Source organism: Tarenaya hassleriana, unplaced genomic scaffold (genome assembly GCF_000463585.1).
Source record: "Tarenaya hassleriana unplaced genomic scaffold, ASM46358v1 Cleome6, whole genome shotgun sequence".
Taxonomy (NCBI): domain Eukaryota; kingdom Viridiplantae; phylum Streptophyta; class Magnoliopsida; order Brassicales; family Cleomaceae; genus Tarenaya; species Tarenaya hassleriana.
The window spans coordinates 3,591,382-3,615,292 of record NW_010968505.1 but is presented as its reverse complement, the minus strand read 5'-3'; the positions used below and the strand labels follow the sequence as shown (position 1 = coordinate 3,615,292).

General features: G+C 38.2%; 6 protein-coding genes and 1 non-coding gene across 10 annotated transcripts in view; 4 read left to right on the top strand and 3 right to left on the bottom strand.

Annotated features, from left to right (window-relative positions):
- Positions 1-635, bottom strand: part of LOC104799353 (elongator complex protein 1) — a 6,138-nt gene extending 5,503 nt beyond the window's left edge. The window contains exon 1 of the mRNA XM_010521821.1: positions 318-635. Coding sequence (XP_010520123.1) covers positions 318-476 — 159 coding nt within the window. The 5' untranslated portion in view covers positions 477-635. The remainder of the gene's footprint in view (positions 1-317) is intronic.
- A 748-nt stretch (positions 636-1,383) lies between these two features.
- On the bottom strand, positions 1,384-10,517 carry LOC104799352. Its single transcript, XM_010521820.1, has 18 exons — positions 10,062-10,517; positions 9,357-9,436; positions 8,623-8,673; positions 7,806-8,294; positions 7,359-7,616; positions 6,961-7,026; positions 6,395-6,574; positions 6,133-6,184; positions 5,759-6,043; positions 5,564-5,674; positions 5,183-5,380; positions 4,789-5,064; positions 4,002-4,619; positions 3,229-3,683; positions 3,080-3,140; positions 2,871-2,939; positions 1,915-2,273; positions 1,384-1,834 (listed from the first exon to the last, which is right to left on the bottom strand). The coding sequence occupies exons 1-17, from the start codon at positions 10,284-10,286 to the stop codon at positions 2,199-2,201; spliced, it is 3,549 nt and encodes a 1,182-aa protein (XP_010520122.1). The 5' UTR covers positions 10,287-10,517; the 3' UTR covers positions 1,384-1,834; positions 1,915-2,198.
- A 377-nt stretch (positions 10,518-10,894) lies between these two features.
- LOC104799351 (dolichyl-diphosphooligosaccharide--protein glycosyltransferase subunit 4A) lies at positions 10,895-12,598 on the top strand. The gene is made up of 2 exons (XM_010521819.2): positions 10,895-11,074; positions 12,286-12,598. The coding sequence occupies exon 2, from the start codon at positions 12,286-12,288 to the stop codon at positions 12,397-12,399; it is 114 nt and encodes a 37-aa protein (XP_010520121.1). The 5' UTR covers positions 10,895-11,074; the 3' UTR covers positions 12,400-12,598.
- Positions 11,352-11,424, top strand: TRNAR-CCG. The gene has a single exon. It is a non-coding gene; the product is annotated as a tRNA-Arg (tRNA).
- A 338-nt stretch (positions 12,599-12,936) lies between the features above and the next one.
- On the bottom strand, positions 12,937-15,525 carry LOC104799350. Of its 2 annotated transcripts, none has more exons than XM_010521817.1 (2): positions 15,415-15,525; positions 12,937-14,822 (listed from the first exon to the last, which is right to left on the bottom strand). In XM_010521817.1, exon 2 carries the CDS (start codon positions 14,547-14,549, stop codon positions 13,080-13,082), a length of 1,470 nt encoding a protein of 489 aa, XP_010520119.1. In that variant the 5' UTR covers positions 14,550-14,822; positions 15,415-15,525; the 3' UTR covers positions 12,937-13,079. The 2 variants fall into 2 exon arrangements, with proteins under 2 accessions (XP_010520119.1, XP_010520120.1); XM_010521818.1 differs by having other exon boundaries at positions 12,937-14,796; positions 15,415-15,520.
- Positions 15,526-18,116: 2,591 nt separating this feature from the next.
- On the top strand, positions 18,117-21,893 carry LOC104799349 (Golgi to ER traffic protein 4 homolog). Of its 3 annotated transcripts, none has more exons than XM_010521814.2 (13): positions 18,117-18,279; positions 18,821-18,961; positions 19,326-19,405; positions 19,608-19,686; positions 19,877-19,958; positions 20,061-20,220; positions 20,420-20,510; positions 20,594-20,677; positions 20,856-20,902; positions 20,995-21,126; positions 21,220-21,304; positions 21,404-21,484; positions 21,711-21,893. In XM_010521814.2, the coding sequence occupies exons 2-13, from the start codon at positions 18,917-18,919 to the stop codon at positions 21,720-21,722; spliced, it is 978 nt and encodes a 325-aa protein (XP_010520116.1). In that variant the 5' UTR covers positions 18,117-18,279; positions 18,821-18,916; the 3' UTR covers positions 21,723-21,893. The 3 variants fall into 3 exon arrangements, with proteins under 3 accessions (XP_010520116.1, XP_010520115.1, XP_010520117.1); XM_010521813.2 differs by having other exon boundaries at positions 18,742-18,961; XM_010521815.2 differs by having other exon boundaries at positions 18,727-18,961.
- A 97-nt stretch (positions 21,894-21,990) lies between these two features.
- On the top strand, positions 21,991-23,897 carry LOC104799348 (B3 domain-containing protein At5g42700-like). Its single transcript, XM_010521812.1, has 6 exons — positions 21,991-22,376; positions 22,472-22,567; positions 22,678-22,709; positions 22,858-23,020; positions 23,234-23,440; positions 23,676-23,897. Exons 1-6 carry the CDS (start codon positions 22,242-22,244, stop codon positions 23,709-23,711), a joined length of 669 nt encoding a protein of 222 aa, XP_010520114.1. The 5' UTR covers positions 21,991-22,241; the 3' UTR covers positions 23,712-23,897.
- The last annotated feature ends 14 nt before the right edge of the window (positions 23,898-23,911 follow it).

The following is a 23,911-nucleotide window of genomic DNA, read 5'->3' as shown; positions in this document are numbered from 1 at the left end:
GGGAAGCAGAGATTTTAACTCGAAAGCAACTATATTCTTTTGAAAGTTTTCTACTTTATACGAATAAAGGATTTTCGTCATCAATAGCTGTCTCTATATACCCAGATTACTTGCAAGCTCCATTAGCATAATTCGTGAAAGGAGATTAATTCAAGAGAAAGTTACAAATCCAGCCCGGCTCTCGAATCAAGGAAACAAAGAAACAGAACCCCATACTCAAATCAACACGATAATCTTCTCCAAACTAAACCCAGAAAATTAGGAGTAAACGAACTTTAACCAATCAAAAGAGAGTGCGAGGAAAAGGGTTTGCTTACTTGGAGAGAAGAGAGGTGAAGAGCGTAAATGCAATTCGTAGAAGAAGCGAAGAACAAGCGACTCTGGTCGATGTCGTAAGCTGCGAACTGTAGAACCTCTTCGCTCGATTGCAACCGGATATTCTGAGCAACCTCGGAGAAAAGCTTCAGATTATTCATGTCAGATAAAAGGACGAATTTCTCCGGGACTTGGACGAAACGAACCCTGGATCCACAAATCTGAGGAACAGTAACACGGGTCCTGTCCGGGGAAAAAGAAAACCCGGAAGAAAAAAAACGTGAATAGGGTTTTGTAGGGTTTTTAGCTGCCGCTAGTCTCTAGTTCACTGTGATTTGCCCTCTTTTCTTATATTTGTCGTGTATTTATTTTATTTTATATTTGTTTGGTTTTGTTTTTCCACGTTTCTTATAAAATGTCAGATCTCGTGGAATTGGCTCGACTCGTCTTTAAATTCGACTAAGAGAAAACCTCTCCCGGAGTTAAAGGGCTAAATTCCTCATCAACGTCAACTCTTTTTTTTTAATAATCCACATTAGAACTTTTCCCGACTATATCTCCTACAATAACGGAAAGACCATATAAATACGTCTCCCCAAATGAAAACTCGAATCCGAATTAGAAAAGAGATTTCTTTACTTCTTTACCGGTTAAACCATTCAATCTTGGTTATAAACGTCGATTTTTGATAGGTTTGGAAGTTACAGAGACTCATCAGAGCTTATCAAGTCCGAAAACATGAATTTGTAATCGAAAAATAAGATTGGATTTAAGCTTTTTTTTTTGCAAATTTCCTACATAATTTAACACCTCTCATTTACTCTACAGAGCCAAAAAAAAAAAAGGAATGGACAAACAAAAAAACCAGACATCTAACAACACATTATGCTCGAATGATCAAGAAGAGATACAATCCATTTTCATTCATGGGTCTTAAAGCTTCGGACACATAGTTACACAAAACATCATGTTCCCTTTTCAACAAGACAAAGCTGTTGACTTGGACATGTTAGAATATGGAGTTAAAGAAAGTTTATAACAAAGAACCAGAAAAAAAAAGGCTGCAAATGACAAAATAAATGGAGAAAAGCATTGTCCTTCACAATTGGATCAGTACACAAAACAGTAACACAATGCCAGTTTCAGGCTCGGAACTCAACCGACAGACCTATTAACGATGACAGCTGAGTACTTAGGTTCATGAAAAATGCAAAAGAAAGAACAAGAAGATACAGCAACTACAGAAGAAGAAGAAACCCTTATCATTTCTACAGGAACTGGTCACTTCAAGAAGAAGAACAAAATTTGTTCTTAGACTCTAGAAAAAAGAAGAGTCTTTAAACATTGTTACCTAGAATATTTCTGGAGCTGCAGCCTTGTGTCCATAACTGCTATATTTCACACATCAAAGAAGGAAAGTTTCGCCGACACACCACACCTTTTAGCTTCAAACCTCGTTCACTCGTTAGTCGAGTCGAACCCTTTTCGTTTTTTTCCTCTCTTATGCTATCTTCAGAACCTTCAGACGATACCAAAAATCACCCGTAAGCACTAAAAAAAACAGTCGGGAACGCGGCCAAGTGATATCAGAAAACTCACCGAATTCCGTGTTATATTCGAACCCATATCTGAGTTTAATGATGCATTGGAGAATTTTCCATGGAGGGTTCAGCATCTATGAATCCGTCTTTCCCTTCGCTATTTTTATTTTTACGTGGAATGAGGGAAGGATGGTCGGACGGAAAAGGGCAAAGAAAACTATAATCTTGAGTTAGCTCGACAGTTTTCTCTGAAACCGAGGTTCGGAAGCCATACATCAAAATTTGGAGATTGTGATTGCCTCTGGTGAATACACAAACGAAAGTAATTACAGCCGCCCGAGTTCAAAGCTCATTTGATAATTGGAGTATACCACACATCTGAAGGTAAGGGTTCTCCAGTAGTTTCTCATTATTGCTCTGCAAGAGAAGCAGCCGAAAAAAAAGTTAGTTCTAATCGTTTTTTTTACAATTGATGATCCAGAACTACTTAGAAACAGTAACGACGGAAAGCAGAGAAGCTTCTATAAACAGATGCAATCACAGACATATAACTGAAACATAGCAGAAAATGTAAAAAAGAAAGGCATTTTTTTGTTTGACCGGGAATCGTCTGTGTAACAAATGCAACATAATAGTCCGGGCCTAGCAGTTTTCACGACAACACAGTTTTACATCTCAAAGGATTTCATAATGTGTTGGAAAGTAGAACAGTTACTCATGGAACCTTCAAAAATTATCAAGTTGTCAAACTAAATGTTTGAAATCAGAAAACAAGTATTCCTAATAGGCATGTATTGATTGCAAATAAAAAGTCATTATACCTTCGCTTTAATTCATTATGTCACAGATTATCAGCTTTGATTTAAGTCATTATATCTTTTATTTCCCTTTTTGTTTACTTTTTATTTCCTTTCTTGATAAATCTGTGACACCTTTTAATTCAAGATCTACACAAAGAAAAACCCATAGACACTGCAGTTCTATAATTAAGAAAACAGAGAACTATAGCTATACCTGCTGAGCCCTATACACAAGCTTCTGAAGCATGTTTTGGTACGTCTCAGGTGCCTCCGTCATCATTCTCTGCTCAAAACCCAAACTTCAATAGGTAGCCAAAAAAACGAAAAAACAATAATATACGGAAACTAGTTTTTCTTATTATATATACAAGTCTCAACACGAAGAAGGTTAGTAGAGAAATAATTTGAGAAAATATTCTTTACCTTCAGAAGAAACGCTGATGAGTAATAAGCTACTCTTGAGTCAGTATCATCCAGAAGTTCCCTGCATATGGAAACATAAGCTTGTAAATGTTTTGAAGTGACTTGCACAAATAAGCCAGACGTTTTCCGGAAATAAGAAGATGAATAACCTAAAAAATTCCTCTCCGCCCACTTCTTGAAAAGCGGTCGGATCTGCAGAGCATTTCCCGATCAGAAGCAATAGCAGGGTGGCTCTTATGTCAGAGGTTGCGCCAGGAATATTTCCTCTTCCTTTGCTTCCGACAGCAACACCAAGTGAGATGTTGTCAGTTGCTGCGCCTGCGAGTTGAATCAAAGGCCAATAAAACAGAGCCGCTGGAACACGTGCAACTAACTGCATTGGAACAATGGCCTGTCCCCGAAGAAGCATTGCTGCCATTGATGCCGTCTCACAAGTTGGAACAGCAACATAATGAGGCCGGGCTTCAGTTTCATCCGTACCATCTTTACAGCTGTTTCGTTGCGAAGTATCGAATTTGCCGTTTTTGTCAGCAGGGTTGGGGATTTTGTCCTCATCAGAAGACGGGACTTTCAAGCACAATTGCGAGAAAAGGATGTCACACATCTGCTTGGCAACACCAGAAAGAAGACACAGAAGGATTGTTAAGCATCGACTAGGTAACAGTTTTATTGAAAGAAAAGCACAACAATCACATATGTTAAACCAGTTGAGCTATATTTACAGAAAACAAAATATTTCACTTAGATAATAAACTCAAAGCAATACGATTCATCATTTTCATTATGCCTAAAGAAAATGGAAAAACTGGTTGGAATTGTTATGCGTGACAGTAACCATGAGAACAGCAATGGATCATTTTGCAAGGATGTCTGAAAAGCAAATGAAACAGAAAACATTTGCAAGGATGCTGAGTAGATTTACCTTTAAGATATTTATCCGATCTGTTTCGTTTATCTGAGCCATCAAAGATAAAGCACTGCTCATAGTGTCTATAACTGCGTTTGCTTTTTCTAGTCGTTTGTCTTCATGATCATGACTAGTATCTCCACTGGCTGACTGTTGTATCTCATTCTCATCTAGTAAGAACTTGCACCGGATAAGAAGCCTCTCCAGAATAAACAGGAAACCCCACCTGATGACACTATTCTTCGACTTCAAGAGCCCACATAGAAGATGTATCGAAATAGGTACATCAGAAGCAACCAATGAATCAGAGACACTACAGTTGGCTATCTTTTGCTGCAGATCTTTTATGCTCAGCCATATGCTTCGATCTTTTTCCTCACTAATTTCTGCAATTAGGAGATCTCCCAACCAGATATACCCATTTTGGCGATAAGTCGTCCTTTCTGAATGAAGAAGAGAATGTATAGTAGCCCAAGCTAGCTTCACTGAATTGCCTTTATCATTCCTTAAGAATTGCATGCTTTCCACTAGCTTGTATGACTTTGCTATCTGTTTGAGATGCAGGAATTCTTTGTCCAGATGAGTAAATGAACCTATTATTGTATCAAACTTCTCTGTTATATTTCTCAAAAGCTGCAAGGGCAAAAATAGGAGTTAGAAACAACAGCTTAGGTCCTAACAAATAATGCAAAACTCAAGCCAACGTAACTGGTCCACAATGAGAGCAAACAAATAACATTCATCATTCACTATAGATCCTCAGAAGAAAGATTTCCAATCTAGTTTAAGGAACCAAGCTTACCGAGTTCAGACGTTCACTGTTGCTAAAACCGGACAATGCTGCAGAGATTGATCTTCGCAGGATCTCCCCTATGCCTTCAACTCCAAGTTTAACAGAAATGTAAAAAGCTTCGGGCGCATCAGCAAGAGCAAGCCGGACAGCCAAAGGTTGAATCTCATCATCAGTATACTCAGAGAAACCAGCAGCTAAGCACGCCTCATTTATTTGATGCAGGACATAGTCAAATAGAACTGAGTAGAGGTTTCTTCTTTCCTCTCTAGTGGTTGCCAGTGAGTACTGCATCCAAAGATAACTCTCTTATATCACTCCACAAAATTTCTCTGACTCAAATCACTATCTGGATGGATTTTGAGGAAGAAATCTCATTGTCTTGCAGAATGCATTTTTGTAGTACCTCAAGGAAAATGAACTCCATGCCACCAATCAGATTGACTTGATCTATAAGAAAACTTGAGGTACTTGATGCAGCTGCAGTAGGGCCATCTGGTTCTGGAACGCGATACAACATGTTTGTCAAGATGCAAAGAAGCTTGGAATGAACGACTTCAGCCCAAGAATTTCTTCTGCTAGTTTCCAGAAGAGCTTTGATAACCTGATTTCAGGTACATTGACCAGCACATCAGATAATATAATTTAGAATGACCTTGTATTTACAAATGTCTAAAAAAAATCATTTTTTTTCTAACACATATAGCCACCCAATGTTGGAATAGGAGTGAAAAAAAAATATAATCAAATAGCACAAATAAGGCTCGACCATAAAAAAGAAACATACCCTTATATCAAGACCTTTCAGCCTGTTTCTCCGTATTTTGCCCCTGTCGCAGATAAAATAGAGCAAGCAACTGAGAGCAGATGCCCAGACACATTCTTCCTTTTCCTCAACCTAAGTTAACCACATCAAAGGCATAAGACCCCAAACAGACCATCTTTCTACATTAAAGGAAGCAGCAGGAAGATGGTAACAAACCTGAACCAGAAGAAGCAGTATTTCAAACAAAATGCCCAATATCCAAGACTCAAAGTTCTCAATAGCTGAAGAAGTGCTTGACATTTTAGACAAGTCTTTCGTTATTGTCCCTTGCATCATAAGTTTATTTTCATTGTCAATATAAGATTCTTGGATGTATTCTTCTTCAATTGTGGTGGCATCATCATTTGTCATTGGCTCTAGCAATTGTGCATGAACCCCGAGATTTAGAACCAAATCGAAAACACGAATCCTACAAGCGCCTTTTGGAGAGCAGAGCATTTCCTGAGACAAGATTTTCAAGCAGGAAAGAGAAAAAATAAGGAAGTAGTTTAAATATCATCCTATCACATTTGTGCGTCAAAAGGCCAAACCTCAAGCATGGACAGAGTAAGAGGAGCAGCAATTCCAGGATCCAAGACATACCTACAAAAGTTATGTGTCACATAACAATTTGCCCCGTTAGGTCATTAACAGTAATAGAAGAGAGGAAAGGGACAATCAAACAGAATCTAAATAAAATGATAAAATATTCGATCAAGTAACTACAAACATAAGTGCAACATTTTCATAAATGTAGATAGCAGATTGACATGTTCGATGCAGGAAAATACAGTAGAATATGACAGAACATACATGTCAATAACAAGCTTGATAAGCACGCTCACAGCCACATCCATCGAGGGCTTTGCATTCTTCCTGGTTAATTGGGGTGATAAAGTCATTTGATTCGAAGTAGTGGACGATGCCTCAGAACAAACAGCAGCTATCACCTCACCTACCTCTGCGGAATTCAAACGCAGTGGTTGTTGCTCACTGCACAATCAAGAGAAATTCTGTTATCAAGAGTTATCTTTTTTATGATTAAGCAAGAGCTATAAGTTTGCACCACAAGGATACTTCCGCACATTTTCTTTGCAATCACAATAAAAAGGCTGTTATTTCTGCACTTGAGTGATGTAGAACACACATAGACAATATTAAAAGCGCTGTGAGAAACCACTTCATAATTCAATCCAAAAAGCAGATGGACTTTCAGGATTGCAAGCGTGAACTAAAGTGCTCCAGTTGATATTTATGCCACTAAACAAAATTTTTGTGATCATTAATGCAACTAGGAAATAAACTTAAAGCGTTCAATGAACAGGTCAGGAGTGATTATAGCAAGATGGCCAATGACCACATAGTCATTTGATTTTTACCTGTAATGACGATACTGAAAAAGTGGCCTGGCACGTGGGCGAAATGTGCTCACGGTGGAATCATCCCTGCAAATCATGAAAACTCCATTGGTGTGAGCTTTATAAAACAATGATTATAACTAAAAAGAAGAAACAATGAACAATTTTTAACTTCTACAGCGTTATCACAATTGACAAATGCCTTTATATATTCCTAGCCAACCAAAATGACGGCATAAGCTCCCAATTCCCAAAGAAAGCGATACAGTGACTTTTTGAAATCTTTTCCTCTTGCAGTCTCCTAGCAAACATACTAGAAAAGAGCTACATGAAAAGTTTGCATTGCAGAAAAAGGAACTATAATCCCAATTAACTGATTTGCAATATGTTTCAGATAAAAACATGATAAGAGTACCAACCAAATCTGATGAGGCCCAGTTTTAGTGCGTTTGGAAGCTGTTATTGCTCTCAAGTGAGAGCGAGCTGAAGCTGAGTTTGTTATCATTGTGACTGAAGATGGCTGCAATAGTTGGTCTAAGTAAGGCATCTCACTGGTACCGAAATATTTCCAAGGCTGACCCTTCATCTTAGTTTCCATATCTCCTACAAGCAGACCGGCGGCACCAACTTCAAGAAGATTTCGGTTGTTCATGTCCTGGAGATTCACAGTCCGATCGCTAACAACGCAAAGCAAAAATGTTAGACAATCACGAATTGAAACAACGATTTAACGGAGGAGGGAGCTGAACTGTTGAAACTATCTCTGTGTCTGTTTATTAACATATAGCAACATACAACTACAGGGAAAAAACATTAAAAAAACAATTCCCCATTTGCATGTGTATGCAAGAGAAAAAGTTAGGTACCTTTCACTGGAAACCGAAGATAATTGGTGCTCCCCAACCCAGCGCCACTTCAGCATGTCTGATGAAATGTATTCAGTTTCTTCTACAACATCAACCTCTCGTATATCTGACAAGTTTGAAATAGATAGATTTGAAGCATCCTTTTTCTGTGGAGATTCTATGGCATTTGCAGGACTTAATTGGGAGTTAAAGGATCTGCTCAACAAGGAGGATAATGATGGCAATAGTTGTCTTGATGCAGGAGTGGCACCCGCAAATGCAGCTGGTTGGAAGGACCGTCTTGGAATATGTAAGGCCACAAGGGAACGCACATAGTTTAACGACTTTACCAGAGCGGGAGACGCAAAACTTGAAACCGGCAAAGGAGAAGCACCTGTTGGTGCTGATAAAACAGGCATTGACTTTTGTTTCAGGCTAGTATTACATTCAGCAATGAGGTTCACACAAAACCTATCGATCTGCAGTAGGGTCTCCTCACTGGGCTTATATCTGTAGCATGAGAAACACACTGACCCATTCAATCATTGAAATTATAGAACCCATAAAAGACAGTCTAGTAACCAAGTGATCTAAGAAATGACCTTAATAGCTAAAAGAAAGTCGCATGCTAAATTCTAGTTTTACACGACAAATCTGCTTTCTCCACATCCATGTGATCTAAGAAATTATTAGTAAAGCCTAGAAATCTCATTCACAGAACATATAGTGTTGTTATAATAACAGGAATATCTTCGGAACTATAATAAAAGGAAAAACGATGCTAGCTCAAAGAAGCACAGCAAACCAAAACTTTAGACTCTATGCAGGAAAATCTTGCCTTAATAGATATCTTTTCAGAAGCACCACACATCTCGTAACCACAGCTGGACTGCAGAAAATCAGGTGAAAAATTAGAAATAAATAATACTTGAAACAATGTGATACCCGGAAAGTTTTTTTTATCTTAGATTATAGATTGTATCTCTCAGCTCTACGAGTTCCTAATAAACTAGATCTCCAGGCAGCAAGAAATCCTTAATTCATTTGGTGGCCAGTCGAGGTAGATGATGCATTCACTCAGTAACTTATCCTGACAATTGTCGACGACAAAACACATTACATACAGGTTATCTTGTAGCGTACAGAGCCGATGGATTCAATAAAGCTTTCTCATATTTTGGGCTTAAAGATACAACACATTCCATTCGTGATTGTATATACATTAACATTATCCTCTTTTTCATGAACATCTCCCACTTTCAATCTTGATTCTTGGATATCTTTCGTGCTCACAGTCGTGAAGTTCTTCGACATCAGGTTCTTATAGCCAAATATTTCTATCCATTCAAGGCTTCCCCATTCAAATAAATTTTTGTTCCATTGAATTCTCGAGCTTAAATAAGATTACATAGTATCACTATCATATCACCTAACATAACAGCTCTGTGAAAGAATCAAAAGCACGTCACCCATCCAAAAATGATGTACTTCCTACATGAACGTGTCCGATTCTATTGAAAGACTCAAGCTTTGCATTGAATGCTGGCAGACATGTGCACACCAATCAATTACCTGTGGTCTCTCTCTGCTATAGTATGTTCTAATAATACGTTGTAAGCCAAGTCAGTCGTGGAGAGGGCCGATAGATAGTCCTGTAATTACAACGTTAAGCTGTAAGGTCGCATAATCTCCTTAAATGTGGAAAAAACCCGAAATTCTCAAGCAGCTAGAATGGTTCAACCCACCACAACCGAACCACGACCAGACTTTCCCAATCTTCAAATTAAAGCCATTACCAGTTTTGTTCAGCTATTCGGTCACAATCCGATTTCAAATCACAGATAACCATGAATTGGCACCCACATTTGGTACCAAATACCATGATTACTGGGTACTGAAGTAATGTATATTATATGAAACAAAATCTTGAGGAAAACAACATCGACCATTGGACCATCTCGAGTACTAAACGATCAATTACTGAGCACAAACCCAATTTAGTTCCAAAGAACAATAATGAAAATCGAACAGTGACTTAGCCTTTTGTAGCGAGATTCCTTTTGGCCGAATACTAACCATAGAACAAAACCAAGCCATATAGCGAAAATTTTCTACCTTTCCCCACACATAGAACAGGGCAAACCTAAATTTGATCAATTCGATTCGGATCAAAACCACAACACAACACAAAATTCAAAATCCAGAAAACAAAAATTCAAGACCCAAACAAGAGACAAAACCGCAATTTCAACCAAAATGGGAAAAGAGACTACACACCCGAAGATTCCTCAGAGCTTCTGAAGGCGCCAAGGACGGGATCGCGCCATGGTGGGAGCTGGCGGCCTGAGCCGACGAAGAGAGACAGTCTGCCACCGCACGGCGGAGAGGCTCCGGAGGCTTCTTGAGCGAGGAAGATCTCAGCCGTGACGCCGAGCCCACGACGCCTAGCTGCTGCAGCCGAGAGCTCCCGGGGCTGCGACCAGGGCTAAAGGTCGAAGACATGGTTCCAAATCTCACCGGCGAAGCAGTTCGTCGCAGTAACCGTCGGCGGCGACGACCTAAAACAGCCGGTAATCGGAAATTAACCGGAAAGTGCCACAGTTGCTGTGGATTCCAGATGTAGAAGTGGACTTTTGGATTTGTCGTCGGCCTCGACGTCGTGCTTCACATCGATCCAAAGAGAAAGAGAGAGATGAGCTGTCAGGCTCTTAATTTCGACGCTTTTTTTAGTTAAGTGAGAGGTTTAAGCGCTGTTCAAGTGCGCGTGGCATCTAATCTGAATTTTTTTTAAAAAAAAAAAGAGAGAACATGAAAAAAAAATAAAATATATATATATATATATTGTCATTTAAGTTCTCGTAGTATTGAAATGTTTCGCATTTAGCATCATTATTTACCATTTTTGCCCTCAATCTCTGGATTTTACAATACATTTTCGAAATTGATTCGATTTTATTCTATTTTTTCCAAATCAAAACGAAATTTAGAAATAAAAAAACGCAGTGGGTAAGGCCCAAGGCCCAAGAGAAAAAATACTTGGGCCAGATTACATGGCATAAGTAGTGGGCCAGCTTCTTGTAAATACTTTCTTTTTTGGAAGAGGTTTTGTATTGACTCAGATCCAATTAGCGAGAAGGAAGAAAAAAGGAATCCCTCTCGTGACTGCTCCGAGGAAGATCCAGATCCCGATCCCGATCCCGATCCCGGATCCAGGTACTTTGCTGATCGCTTCGCCGAGATCCGATCGTGTTTTTTGCGGTGGAATTTCGCAGATTCCGATCAGCGAGAAGGTACGTCTTTAAATGCGTATCTCCGTTTTACGGCCGCGATGGTGTTTGATTCTCGAACAGATCGGCCTGATGATCCCTGTGTTTTTCGCCATTTCTATGTTATTTTTCTTTCTCCGTGTTTGTTTCCTGGGAAGAGAAAGAGATTGTGATTTTTGGGCGACATTGTGTGCGCCGGTTCTGTAGATCTGTCTCTGTCGACGAGAACTGCCAAATCGGCTTGTCGGTTGCGTCACGTGTAGGGTTTATGTGGTTTCGAGTCTCTATTTCCGTCGAATGCGATCCCATAGCGGAGTGGATATCGCGTTAGACTCCGAATCTAAAGGTCGTGGGTTCGAATCCCACTGGGATCGCTCTTTTTCCCTTGAGTTTGGATTGATTCTGCAAATTTTGCTGATCATGGTCCTTTTGTTTTATGAATTGTTTGATTGCAGAGTTAGAATCCCGAGTCATGTTGTATCTAGACATGATGATTAGCTTAGTCAAAAGAAAACCAAACTTGATGATGATTGGGAGGATTATGTTGATTCTGCAGATTTTGTTGATTCCTGATCCTTCATCGTTCTTGTTTTGAATTAATGAATGTAAAACTATAGTGATCACCGGCACTTTTTCTGGTCATTGTCTTTTTTTTTTTCTGTTGAATGGTTTGATTAGGGACTTTGAACTCAGGGTTATAATATATGGTATCTAGATTTGAGTATTGGTTTAGTCAAAGACAAAATGAAGCTTTTGATTAGTTGGGAAGATGGATTGCACACCGACTTTCTATCATGTTCTTGAAGATCCCGCCTCCCGGTATGGAAGTTCTTTTCCTGTTCCAGTATCGATTTTTGGTTCTTTTTCGTGGTCGCAAATCAGTGTATGATATTGATAGGTGTGTCGAAATTGCAACCAAAACCTGCGATTGCAATTGGGTACCGATCAAGTTATGGTTTTGGTTTTGGTTCTTCTCTTTTGGTGGTTGTTGTCAGTGGTGTCATAACAAAAACATTTCTTTTTGGAATCTTATCGATCATTTTGGGCTACATAGTTATGATTTTGCTTTAATGCTGTTTTCTTCATACATTTCTCTCCATTAAGTTTCGGGTTCGTAAAACAAAATGATCCGGGAAAATATGTGCTTGCATTTTGATTTCGATTTGTGGGTTGTTAGTTTCGGAATTGGGATAATGACTCCAACCCTTTCCTTTCGTTTTGGTTGTTCTTGGCAGATGATCGACGATCAAGACCTCGGATTCCTGGCCAATTTTCTCGGCATCTTCATATTCGCGTTAGTCATCGCTTATCACTATGTGACCGCTGATCCGAAATATGAAGGTAGCTAAAAGGCTGATGATGCAGCCATCTTGGTGTATGCTCATTTTCTAGATGTAAGACGTTGTTAGTATAATCAGGAGAGAAACTCTCAGTCCAGATGAAAGTCTCTGTTAAGAGGTTCCCCGACTTCATGATGAATGGTGATTTTGCTGCTGGATTCGAATATTTTAGTACTCCTTTTAATATATGCTAGAAAATTTTATTAAAGTACATTGACTTGTCAAAAATTCTTAAATGAGTACATGGGTTTTGTTTCTTTCCTAAAAATACATCAACTTTTTAAAACTTTCACCTAAAAATATATTGGTTTTTAATTTTTTATTGATATTTTCAGATTATAAATATTTCAATGGTTATCTAATCTTATTATTTTTAAATAAATATTTCAACTGTTCTCGGTTACACGTCGAAAATGCTTCGAAACCTGTGATTTGGTTCTGTCCTAAAAAATGGAAAGGATAAAAATTAATGGATTCCAAACAAAATTTCTTATGCACTAAATTATATTTATTTCCATTTAAAAATTTAATGAGAAGAATCAATCGTATATGTTAATATCCGAAAATCAATAAGAACTTTGCAATACAAAAGTTGTCATACAAATCAAATTACCCAGTAATAATAATAATAATAATAATAATAATAATAACAAAAACAAACAGCTGGAGACTCTCTGCTTTAAAATCCATCACTCCAGCTCAAACGGTCGGAGACAGACACGGACTTCGTGTTCTTCAGGACCCGTCCTATGTTTCGGCACCATGATCTCCAACATCGTCCCTGTTTCGTCTCGGTACGCCTCGAGCTTCGCATCGTCTGGAATCCGGTTCGGCAGCGAGATTTCCCGAACGAATTCTCCCGGCGGGCAGTGCTCGGGTGCTGGGTCTGACAGCTTGAACGTCCGGTCATGCCGTTTGATGAACGGCATACACGTCGTGCTCACGCACGATATCTTCACTATCCCGTGGCCCGGAGTGTTCCTCCATGTCACTTTCACCTTCCCTAGATCGACCAGAGGCAGGCTTATGATGATCAAGAACCCGTTTGCGTCTTCATATACCGTTTTCGCCGCCGTGACTGGCCCATTTATGTTCTTCATCACCCCGGTGAACTCGCTTGACCATGGCAACTCAGGGGCATGGAATTTCATGTCGAGGGATTTGTCGGTTGAACAGGATTCATCCCCGTTTGCGAGAGCGAGGCAGTCTTTCTTGCGTTTGTTGCCACAAGTGGGGTATATATCCATTGCATCAGTGGCATGGTCCGGTGAATGAGTTGACAGATTCAGACAAGTACCATTAAGCTTTTTCACTTGGGTGTGCCCGTTGGCTTTGAGCAGAGGAAGCGGTCGCTCAAGCTCGAATTCTGTATGCGGGAGATTCCTCCATGAACCATAATCACTTGCTTCGGGTGGGACAGAAAAGTTTGCATCCCGGCCCGTAAGATCCACCCACCTCTTCTTTTCGTCTTCGTCAAGCATCGAGAGGTTGGGTGACCGAACAACTTCGATCCCGTGCAGACACTGAGGGTTAGAGAGGCCACGATAATGTTTCCTCTGCATCCTATGAGACCGGACAAAGCCTTTGTCCACACTGAAAGGGAAAGGACGTTCCCCTTGACGGGAATGCCCATTCATGTAACTGCGTAGTTGCATCTTACCAAGGGCGTTCTCGGGTTTTTCCTTGAAGACCCACATGTACATATTCTCCATATCGTGCTGAACCATGAATGCATCGAGCTGCAAGTCGGTTTTATCGTACCCCGACAAGCCATTGCTGTCCCTTGTTATCTTACTCTTGGACTTCTCATTCAAAACGGGTTTGAAGTAGAAACTGAAGAAAAACCAAGCACCCCACATGCTATCCACCCGCTTACTGTACTTCTTAGCAATCTTAGGTACGTGAACAACTGCCTCAGACTCATAAATCTGAGGTCCAAGACCGACGTCTAAGATGTCACAGTGGTCGTTCCATGAGAGAGGAGGAGGGCTCGCTTCCGATGAGAGCGGGAGATTGATATCGGGTGCTCCTGAAAGTATGACTGACCGGTTCGTCTCCCTCTCAGTTTCTTCATGAGTAAAAGAGCCCGAATCCATGGACAGAAGTGTAGATGGGTGATAATTCTCCATAGAAAGGGTCGTAAGGAGTGTCTCCCCCATATTTCTTCTAATCTTCTTATTTCACTCCTTGTTCCTGCGATTTAACCCACAGGGCTAAAAGCAACACAGCATCATCTTCGCAAACCGAATCAAACCCCAAAAGTGCCAGAGATTAGAATATCAATCCACAAACCCATAGATACAACTCATGGATATCTTCATGTTACAAGATCTGACAAATCCCCCATCAGATATTTATGTAGATTTTCACAAGCAACTCCACGTTTTTGTCCTAGTACTGGTGTCACTGCACAGTGAAATCAGAAATCCCAGCTGAAAATTCAAAGACAGGACATAACTCAATCAAGGACAGTCTAGACTTCAATGTACAGCATACCCAAATCCTCAAAACACATTTGAGAAAAAGAAATCCCAGCAGAAAAATCAATGAGACCACAGAACAACATCAAGAACAATCTAAATTTCACTATACAACATATCCAAATCCTTCAAAAACCCATGAAACAAACACAACCCCATCCTGGTTTTGGCGAAACCAATGAAAAATGAAGGGCTTTCAAATTTGAATGGATTCAAGGATCTGTGCAAACAAAATCACCAATCATATGCACAAATCTAACAGCATTATGAAGCCAATACAAACGAAAAGGTCTCTCTTTTCGAAATTCGCAGATGTTCAATTACCAGATTTTTCCATTATTTCATTTCCGTCGGCTTCTCGGATCCGAAAATGATTCAATCAAAGAATACGAAACATAATCGTGCCAAATCCAAGCATAGAATCCAGATTCGACCCAAAGGAATCATCAACAACAAATGGCAAAATGAAAACCCTAATCGAGTAATCAGAACCCAATAACGAAATCGAGAAAAAATATATTTCTAGAATTCGGATTTCGTTCACCTGTGAAGAAGGATTTGGTCTCCGCAAAGAAGAAGTCGAGCCGCTTCTGTCAAAGGATCCCAATTTTCTAGAGAGAAGAAGAGAAGCGGAGAGGGATTTCGCCAGATAAGACAGATGAATGCCGTTAGTTAACGCCGTTATATTGACCCTGTCGATTCGTGGGTCAAATATGCGGTCCAATAGGAGACTCAAGTTGGACGTTCGTCACTGTTTTTTTATTTATTTTTTTTATTTTTTTCTCTAAACATAATTAAAATTTGAATATTTTGGAAATTATAAAATAATTAATTTACTAACTATACAAAAACAAATTACAATCACTATTCGTTTTTTCCATACCAAAACTATCTTTAAAAATTTCTTTGTTCATCTAATATTTTTTCTATTATTTTTCTTCCACTCATTTTTTTAATATCTTTTTTATTTATCTCTACGAACATTATCACCTTTTATTAACGACGAATAACATAGGAAAATTCAATTTTTCTTACTTTTCTAGAAAAAAAATTACTAAAAATTAGGACTAAATGTTTATCTATAGACAGATAACTATAATTAAATACTTTTCATAGGAAAATAAATTTAATTGATACGATAAACAAAATAATTAAACTAAAAAATAGACATTTGTAAACCCAAAAAAATTATAACTAACTATACAAAATAAAGATGATTGTGACACGATGATGTGACAAGATGATTGTTGAACAATGATCATATGGAATGATTGTGTGCAAGGTGATTTCTGCAATATAATTGTGAAATAATTATACAATATAAAATGATGGAGGATAAATCGAGGAATAAAATGACGAAAAGATAGTTAGATTATATATATATATATATATATATATATATAAGAGGAAATGAGTAACGTTTTAGATAATACATAATAAATGGGTATGCTATAGTTTACCAAAACACTAAAAAAACACTACATCAAAGTAAAATAAAAATATCGCATAAAAAATAAATCACACCTACACAATCGTATATACGTATACGTATACAATACAAACACATATACATTAAGAGGAGAATTAAAAAGATTTAAAGAACTTGTATATTTATTTATAATTATAATATAAGTTATATATTTATCTGCCTTTTTTTTAGTTTTATATATTCTTCTGATAATTTGTTGCAAATTTTAAAATTTTATGGATTGTTTTCAAACATTGTTTTTGGGCATTCCACTTGATCCCTAGTTTGCTTCAAAATGTATTAGTCCCCACACAGATGGCCACACATTATTATTGATGTAAGAAAATTATCAAAATATTTGGACCAACAATCTACACTACACGTGTGAAAGAGATGAAGTAAGGTATATAAAATCTCAATAATTAAGGTCAAACATATATATTCTATTGTAATAATGTATGCTCTATTTATTCCACATATATGTATATATATATTCAGCAAACAATAAACTTTATGTTATACGCATGTCTTCTATAAGTTGATTATCTTATTAGGATAAGCAAATAGACATAGAAAGGGTCCAAAAGGCAGAGAGGGCAAAAGGCTTTTCGGCTTCTTACGGGACGCACACACATCATCAACCCTATTTTATTAAATTGAGTTCGATTAAGTTAAGGTTTGGTCCATTTTTTATAACCACTTCACACACAATTCCAATTTTTTTTTAAAAAATTTATTATACCGTTAGGTCTACCCGATACGTAAACATATATACACATATATATATATATATATATATATATATATATATATATAATATGCGGTGAAATTTGTAATTGAGGGCGTTTGGAGTTTACCCGTGTGTGTTATAGAATAAGATAGACGATTTTCTTCTACATATTTTATTGTTTTGGTATGAAACTAGAATTCGGACTTAGAACCAAAATTTGTGTTACGTAAGCTTTAAAAGACCATCGTTTATACGTTCAACCAAGTTATTCAAAATAGTAGTTTTATTTCGGTTAGAGAGATAAAATCGAACCAAACCGAATCTAATATAATATATAACCTAGTTGAATTGTATTCTTTTTATTAAAAAAATCGTTTAAAAAGCAATACCGTTGCTGTTGCAATCTATTAAACAAATTCAAAATTAATAAAAAAAATAATTGCAAAATTTGAGGGAAACCCAAGTGGATATAACATGTTCCTTCGGATGGAGACAGTCCACTTAATTGGTTTGGGAGATGGATATGGATTTCATAGAGTATGGACACAAGAAGAATATTAAATTTAGATAACTTGAAACTAAAGTTATCTCAAATATTATACCAAAAAAAGTTATCTAAAATATATTGTAAGTAGACTTTACTATTACTATGTCTAATGGAATTATTGATTTTTTATTATATAAATAAATTTGTTTTTTTCATTATTTTATATACGATTAATGTTCAATTCGAATTCACATTTAAAATATATATATATCTATATATATATATCCATTTTCTTATATATTTGTATATCAATTTTGATTTACTTATATGTTATTTGGGTTAAATGGATTTAGATAGATTGGATTTAGGATCAGCCGGGCCGAATGACCACAAACGGCCACCGCTAATCAATATTTATTGGGCTTGAGGCCTCTTATTGAAAATGTGAGTCAGATTTGCTCGAGAAAATGGGAAGAAAACGACGCGACGTTGCACACAATATAAAACGACAGGTTGTGCAAGTCTGTAGTAATCAGACATCACGACGTCCCTTTATATTTTATGAATGTCTGATACAGTTGTGCGTATCAATGTAATCGTGGCGATTCTCCCTGGCTCTCGCTCGTTCTCCGAGTACCCGATTCCGATCCCGATTTCGTCCTTCTTCTAGTATCGAAATCAAGAACCAGAGAAGATTTCTGTACAATTTGAGATTCGTATCGCGGTTCGTAGTTCTTAGATCTGTTTGAGTTGTTACGTTTCTCATGTAATTTATGTTTTTTCGTATGCGGGTTTTGTCTTGTATTTGGTTGCATGTTCGACAGAATTGTCATGCGGTTATAGATTCATATGTAGTTGATGATTGTGTTTGTCTATCGTTATTTGGATATGGAATTTTTCTCTGAAATTGAAACAGATTTGAAAAATGGCCGAATTTGATACGTTATGAGTATGATTATGGTGGTAGACGCTCGTAATTTGTGAAATGGAATGAGTGAAAGAAATAAACTTTGCGTCCTTCTATCCTGTGATTTTGCTGCGCAGTAGATTCTCGATGAACGATTGAATCTTTTATTTTTATTTTCTTAATTTGATATCTGTTTGTCTTATATAAGTTGCATCTGCTGCAATAAGATATAGTTAGGGTTTCGGGTTTGATATGCGAATGTAGGGGTTATGTTTGCAGGATGCCGTTCCCCTCTTTGATTTTGCTCGACCCTTTAAATGGTTACATTAGAACAATGGGTCTCATCTTCCTGGATCAGATAGCACCTTAAGGATTGCATCGAAGAAATAAGGAAGACGTCCGGAGGTGACTTAAGAAGAAGAGCCATCCCCCTATTTCTTAGTAGCTTGAATTCATGTCTAGAGAGAGAATCAAAAGAGAATTACCTCCCGCTCAAGAGGTATGATATTCTATTCCTCCGTTTATGATCGTGAATCGTTATAAGTTGATAACCGTAAGAAATCGAAAGTGACGAGGATAACGTGTGGAATTCTATGAACTTGAACAGAGGTGTAGAAAATGTTTTGTGATCTTTCGACTTCGTTTGAAATTTTGAGTAATTGACTTGATGTTCTCTATTTGTTTGCCTCTTGAAATTTGAATGTTAGAATTTTTCATATACTGAGTTGTCATCTGATTACCTGGTGGCCAAATTCTAGGGGTGACTATTTTGCCTTTGAATGTTATGTATGAGAAAATACTTATTTTTCAATATCAGAAGCCACATGGATAGTTGAATCGGGTTTCTTGTTATACATTTCCAGCATATTGAGAAATTGCAGAAGGTGGTAGATGGAGGCAATTACTATGGAGCACTGCAGATGTACAAATCTATCAGTGCAAGGTATACCTCATCAGCCAAATTTGTTAATCACTGTTACATTTATAAAATGTTTCAATATTTGTTGAAATTCCACTGTTGGGATTCGTTATTCTTGCTTTTGTGATCATGCAAAGCTTACTTTTTTCTTGTCACTCTAATATTGGGTTCTTACACATGATCATGGCGAATATGTTTCTGATTATATATTTGCATTTTGCTGCAGATATGTTTCTGCTCAGAGATTCTCTGAAGCTCTTGATATACTCTTTTCAGGAGCATGCCTTCAACTAGAGCATGGCCAGGTTTGTTCATTTTCCTTTTTTTCTTGTTGTACCTCGATTAGGCTGTCAAACTTGTGTCCCTGAAGCTGGAAATATATGTAATCACAAAGTTTGAAACCTGGCAAATGATGTCGTTTCTGGAATATTCTCTTGTTTAGTTTTGCTTTTTGTTAATTGAATGATTTTCTCTTGAAAAATAACATATCTTCAGGTGAATTGTGGGGCAGACCTTGCACTTCTATTCGTCGATACCTTAGTTAAGGCCACAACTCCTTGCAACGATGAAACCCTTGGTTAGTTTAGTTCATGCTTTGTATTATTTCCTTAGTATTGATTTTGTTTTGTTTTGTTTGGTGTGTGCTTATCTGTGGTTATAATGAAATGTTTCTCGTTAGATCGTATCAGGTGTATGTACAAATTGTTTCCTCGGGTTCATGTGCCTCCTCACTTGGTAGATGTAAGCGACGATGAATCTGTCCAGAAACTTCAAGAAGCCCTCGGGGAAGCAAGGGCACGCGTGGAAAGTGTATCTTCATTCCTGCGAGCTGCTATAAAGTTAGTCACGGTGTCATAGTTTTTTTTTGCTCGTCTTCAAGCAAGCATCTATTGATGTACTATCCTGGTTTTGTTATGAAATTTCATAAACATACTTTTTTATTCCCTTTACATAATATGTTTTGTTCAGCTACTCTTCTTGAGGTTCATCATTCATAGGCACAATCTTATCGGTAATATTCTTTTCACTTTGTCTTAGGTGGTCCTCGGAGTTTGGAGGTCCAAGTACTGGAGTTCCTGAGCTGCATGTTATGCTGGCTGATTATCTCTATACCGAGTCTCCCGAACTTGTAGGCCTTTTCTGCTGATGATAGATTATTGTGTAAAATCTCCCGTTTGTTTGACATGAATGGTATTACTATATTCGGGGCAGGACATGGTTCGAATATCACGGCACTTTGTTAGAGGGGAGGACCCCACGAAGTTCGCTTCTACGCTGGTCAATTTTATGGGAAAGGTTGGCCATTTCTGGTGCATATCATTCATATTATCATTCTCTTGAACTGGAGATACCGTCGTGTTCATCATGCCATGTTTATGATAAACCTTTTCGGGCTTACATACAAGTGCTTATTAGTTTACTCTCTAGTTTTGCATGACAAATTCCTCGATCTTAATCTTGCATGCTGTTGCAGTGCTATCCCGGTGAAGACGACCTGGCCATTGCACGAGCAGTTCTCATGTGAGTTGACCGAACTGAAACTCATTTCCTCTCCATCTCGATACGCTCTTTTAACGGGTCTGAAGAGGCAAAATAACGGGACGAATGTATAGGTACTTAGCTCAGGGTAACATGCGAGATGCGAATTTCGTCATGGACGAAATCAAGAAGCAAGCAGAGTCAGGGCAGCATCATGAGCTACCAGAATCAGACCTTATCCAATTCATCTCCTACCTTCTGCAGACGTTAGTAGTTCTTCTAACCATCATTGTCATCATAATAAACATCGGTCGGTTATCTATTTTCTCTTTGGTCTTACAACTTGTTTGGGTACACAGGTTGCAGAGAGATGCATTGCCCCTTTTCAATATGTTGAGGACCAAATTCAAGTCTAGCATCGATAGAGAACCACTGCTTAATGAGGTATTCATCCGTTCCCGAGTGTTTTTTTTTTTTTTTCCGGATTTTCCCGGGCTTTGGCTAATAAAATGCGAGTGTGTGTATATATATACCATTGTGAAGTTGCTTGATGAGATTGGGGAGAGGTTCTATGGAGTTCAACGTAGGAATCCTCTGCAAGGAATGTTCGGAGACATCTTCAAGGTAAAAAAAATAAATAATAATAGTGGGAAAATCTCATATTAATACACCATTGCCTCAAAATTACCATCGTTTAAAAATTCAGAGATTTTAATCTGAATTAGAAAGAGTTATTGTATTTATCTAGCAGTAGTTTGTGTATTTATTAGAGAATTTGTTTTTACAAATTCGTGTATTTATTATGCGATTTTCTCTAGTCACATGGATCTCTATATTGCTGTTGCTGCAGATGATGGGATGAAGGAGATGACATGATTCTACACATTTTCTTTTCTTTTTAATTATCGAAGTTTTTCTTTTGTTGGTGGGTTTTTTCACCCTGACCTTTTACAATCCTTTTTTTTTATTATATTTAGAGAATATTTCACGTCACGACACTTTTCATCAATTTAAATTATATTATCTTGTATAAGACGACGTTTTTGAATGGAAGTTGGTGAAACAGTAATTTTCTTTTAAAAAATTTTAAAACAGTTTTTTTTAACTAATAATGTTTTTTTTTCCAAATTGTATGGAAGTTCCAAAAAGCCCATCTGAAAATTCAGCAGGTCCCCGGCCTAGGCCATGTACCTCTCACAGTCGATATGTTCGGAATTCAAATTTCGTGGGTACCCAACGGTCGATTTAGGGTTCTTCCTTCCGCATCCCCCATTTCATCTCTTGGAAACCCAAATCACTGTCACGGAAAAGAGAAACAAGACCCTCCGAAACCAAGAACCCCCGGTAAAATTCTCTGTTTGGTTTCCGTCAAAACTGGAAAATGGTCGTCAAGAAACCATCTTCGTACGAGAAATCCCGCCTGGAAAGGCTCGAAGAGAACAAGAAACGAATGGAGGCTCTCAATCTCCCTCGGCTCTCTCTTGCCCTCCAGTCCACTTCCCCTAAATCATCTCCGGTTTCGACTTCTTCTTCGATTTTTCTTCAATTTACGTTCATGTGTACGAAATCAAAGGTTTTCTTCTACATCTATGTCTGTGGGTCATGTGGCAGATGAAGAAGTCTAAGCCTCGGATACAGGAAAAGAAGCTAGTGGCAGTTCGTCGATCGAGCCGTCTCTCGAATCATCCTTATCCTGTTTACAAAGAAGCAAGTCAATTTCATCTCTTGATCATGGGTTCATGTTTTCGGATTTGGGGTTTGATCTCCTATGTTCTTAGTTTCTGAAAACTGATTTGGGTTCCGTTTACTGGTAGCAGGTCACTGTTCAACGAGTGGAGATACCCAGAAGGTGTGTTACTTAAAGATCTTCCTTTTGCTTCGATTTTTAGAAACCCTACAATTCCCCATATTAGATTTCCCTAAAACCTCAGCAGATTCAGAAGAGCTGAAGATTTTTTGCAATGAACTTTTTATGTTACTGTCTGAATGATTCTTAGGATTAGCAAGAGGAGGGATCTGTCAAACCGGGTTTACGCTTCGGACGAAAGCAGAGCAGAGGCCTTGGCGAAAGCTGAGAAGCTGCAGGATGAATTGGGAGATGAGTACCCGAAGCTCGTGAAATCCATGCTTCCATCCCACGTTTCCGGTGGATTTTGGCTGGTAAGCAAGTCGATTAGAAACTCCGTTTCCCGATCTCATCTCAGTTCTACCAACGATAATCTCATCTCAGTTCTACCAACGATAATCGTGGGTTCGAACCCAATCACATGTTGTAGAGCACTGATATGAAACACAGAAATGGTACAAGAGTCTTTTTCTTATATACCCTCTGACCATATCAGAACACCTTTCCATTTTTGGTATATGGTTTAGGGTCTTCCGGTTCAGTTCTGCAGATCACACCTACCGAAACAGGACAGTGCCATGACTCTGATAGATGAAGAAGGCGAAGTGTATGAGACCATATACTTAGCCCGAAAGACGGGACTCAGCGGCGGATGGCTGGGTTTCGCCGTTGCTCACGATCTAGCCGATGGGGATGCCTTGGTTTTCCAACTGGTCCGCCCTTCTGCTTTCAAGGTTCGTTCAATACCCACCGGCTTTATATCTGCCTTTTTCACCCATAAGTTTATTATTCAATTTCAAACCGAAATTTTCCTGAGTTTCATAAGTTTCAGCATATACAACCAAATTCATGAGTTCTATATACCATTAGAAAGATAATTTCAATATCTACATATAGAGACCAAAAATCACGTAGTTGTAGTTCCGATTCAGAAGAGTGGTTAATGTTTTTGTTGTTGTTCCCTTTCAGGTTTACATCACAAGAGCCAGTGGTAACACACCATGATAGATTCGGGGGATGGCTCTTATCAAAATGGCTTCTTTTCTTTTTGTACGTAGCCTCCTTCTAATTTCTCGACTGATCTCTAAGGTTGTATCTGACATTCGATCTTTGTTTAGTTGATCGATGGACCGTTTGATTCACCGGACGAGAACGTAAAACTCGGTCTATCTATCTGTCGTGTTCTTCCTCTTTCCCTGTCTCCT

Bases quoted from the DNA above. Each gene is read 5' to 3' on its own strand.
- LOC104799352 (XM_010521820.1), bottom strand. From the start codon at position 10,286: ATGTCTTCGACCTTTAGCCCTGGTCGCAGCCCCGGGAGCTCTCGGCTG. The intron at 6,575-6,960 runs GTAAAAATCAAA...TTGATTGTGCAG, and splicing joins TTTCAGTATCGTCATTACAG to TGAGCAACAACCACTGCGTT. The intron at 5,065-5,182 runs GTACTACAAAAA...CTTTGGATGCAG, and splicing joins TGGAGTTCATTTTCCTTGAG to TACTCACTGGCAACCACTAG.
- LOC104799351 (XM_010521819.2), top strand. From the start codon at position 12,286: ATGATCGACGATCAAGACCTCGGATTCCTGGCCAATTTTCTCGGCATC.
- LOC104799350 (XM_010521817.1), bottom strand. From the start codon at position 14,549: ATGGGGGAGACACTCCTTACGACCCTTTCTATGGAGAATTATCACCCA.
- LOC104799349 (XM_010521814.2), top strand. From the start codon at position 18,917: ATGTCTAGAGAGAGAATCAAAAGAGAATTACCTCCCGCTCAAGAG. The intron at 19,687-19,876 runs GTTTGTTCATTT...ACATATCTTCAG, and splicing joins TTCAACTAGAGCATGGCCAG to GTGAATTGTGGGGCAGACCT. The intron at 20,678-20,855 runs GTTGGCCATTTC...ATGCTGTTGCAG, and splicing joins TGGTCAATTTTATGGGAAAG to TGCTATCCCGGTGAAGACGA.
- LOC104799348 (XM_010521812.1), top strand. From the start codon at position 22,242: ATGGTCGTCAAGAAACCATCTTCGTACGAGAAATCCCGCCTGGAAAGG. The intron at 22,377-22,471 runs GTTTCGACTTCT...GTCATGTGGCAG, and splicing joins CTTCCCCTAAATCATCTCCG to ATGAAGAAGTCTAAGCCTCG. The intron at 23,441-23,675 runs GTTCGTTCAATA...GTTCCCTTTCAG, and splicing joins TCCGCCCTTCTGCTTTCAAG to GTTTACATCACAAGAGCCAG.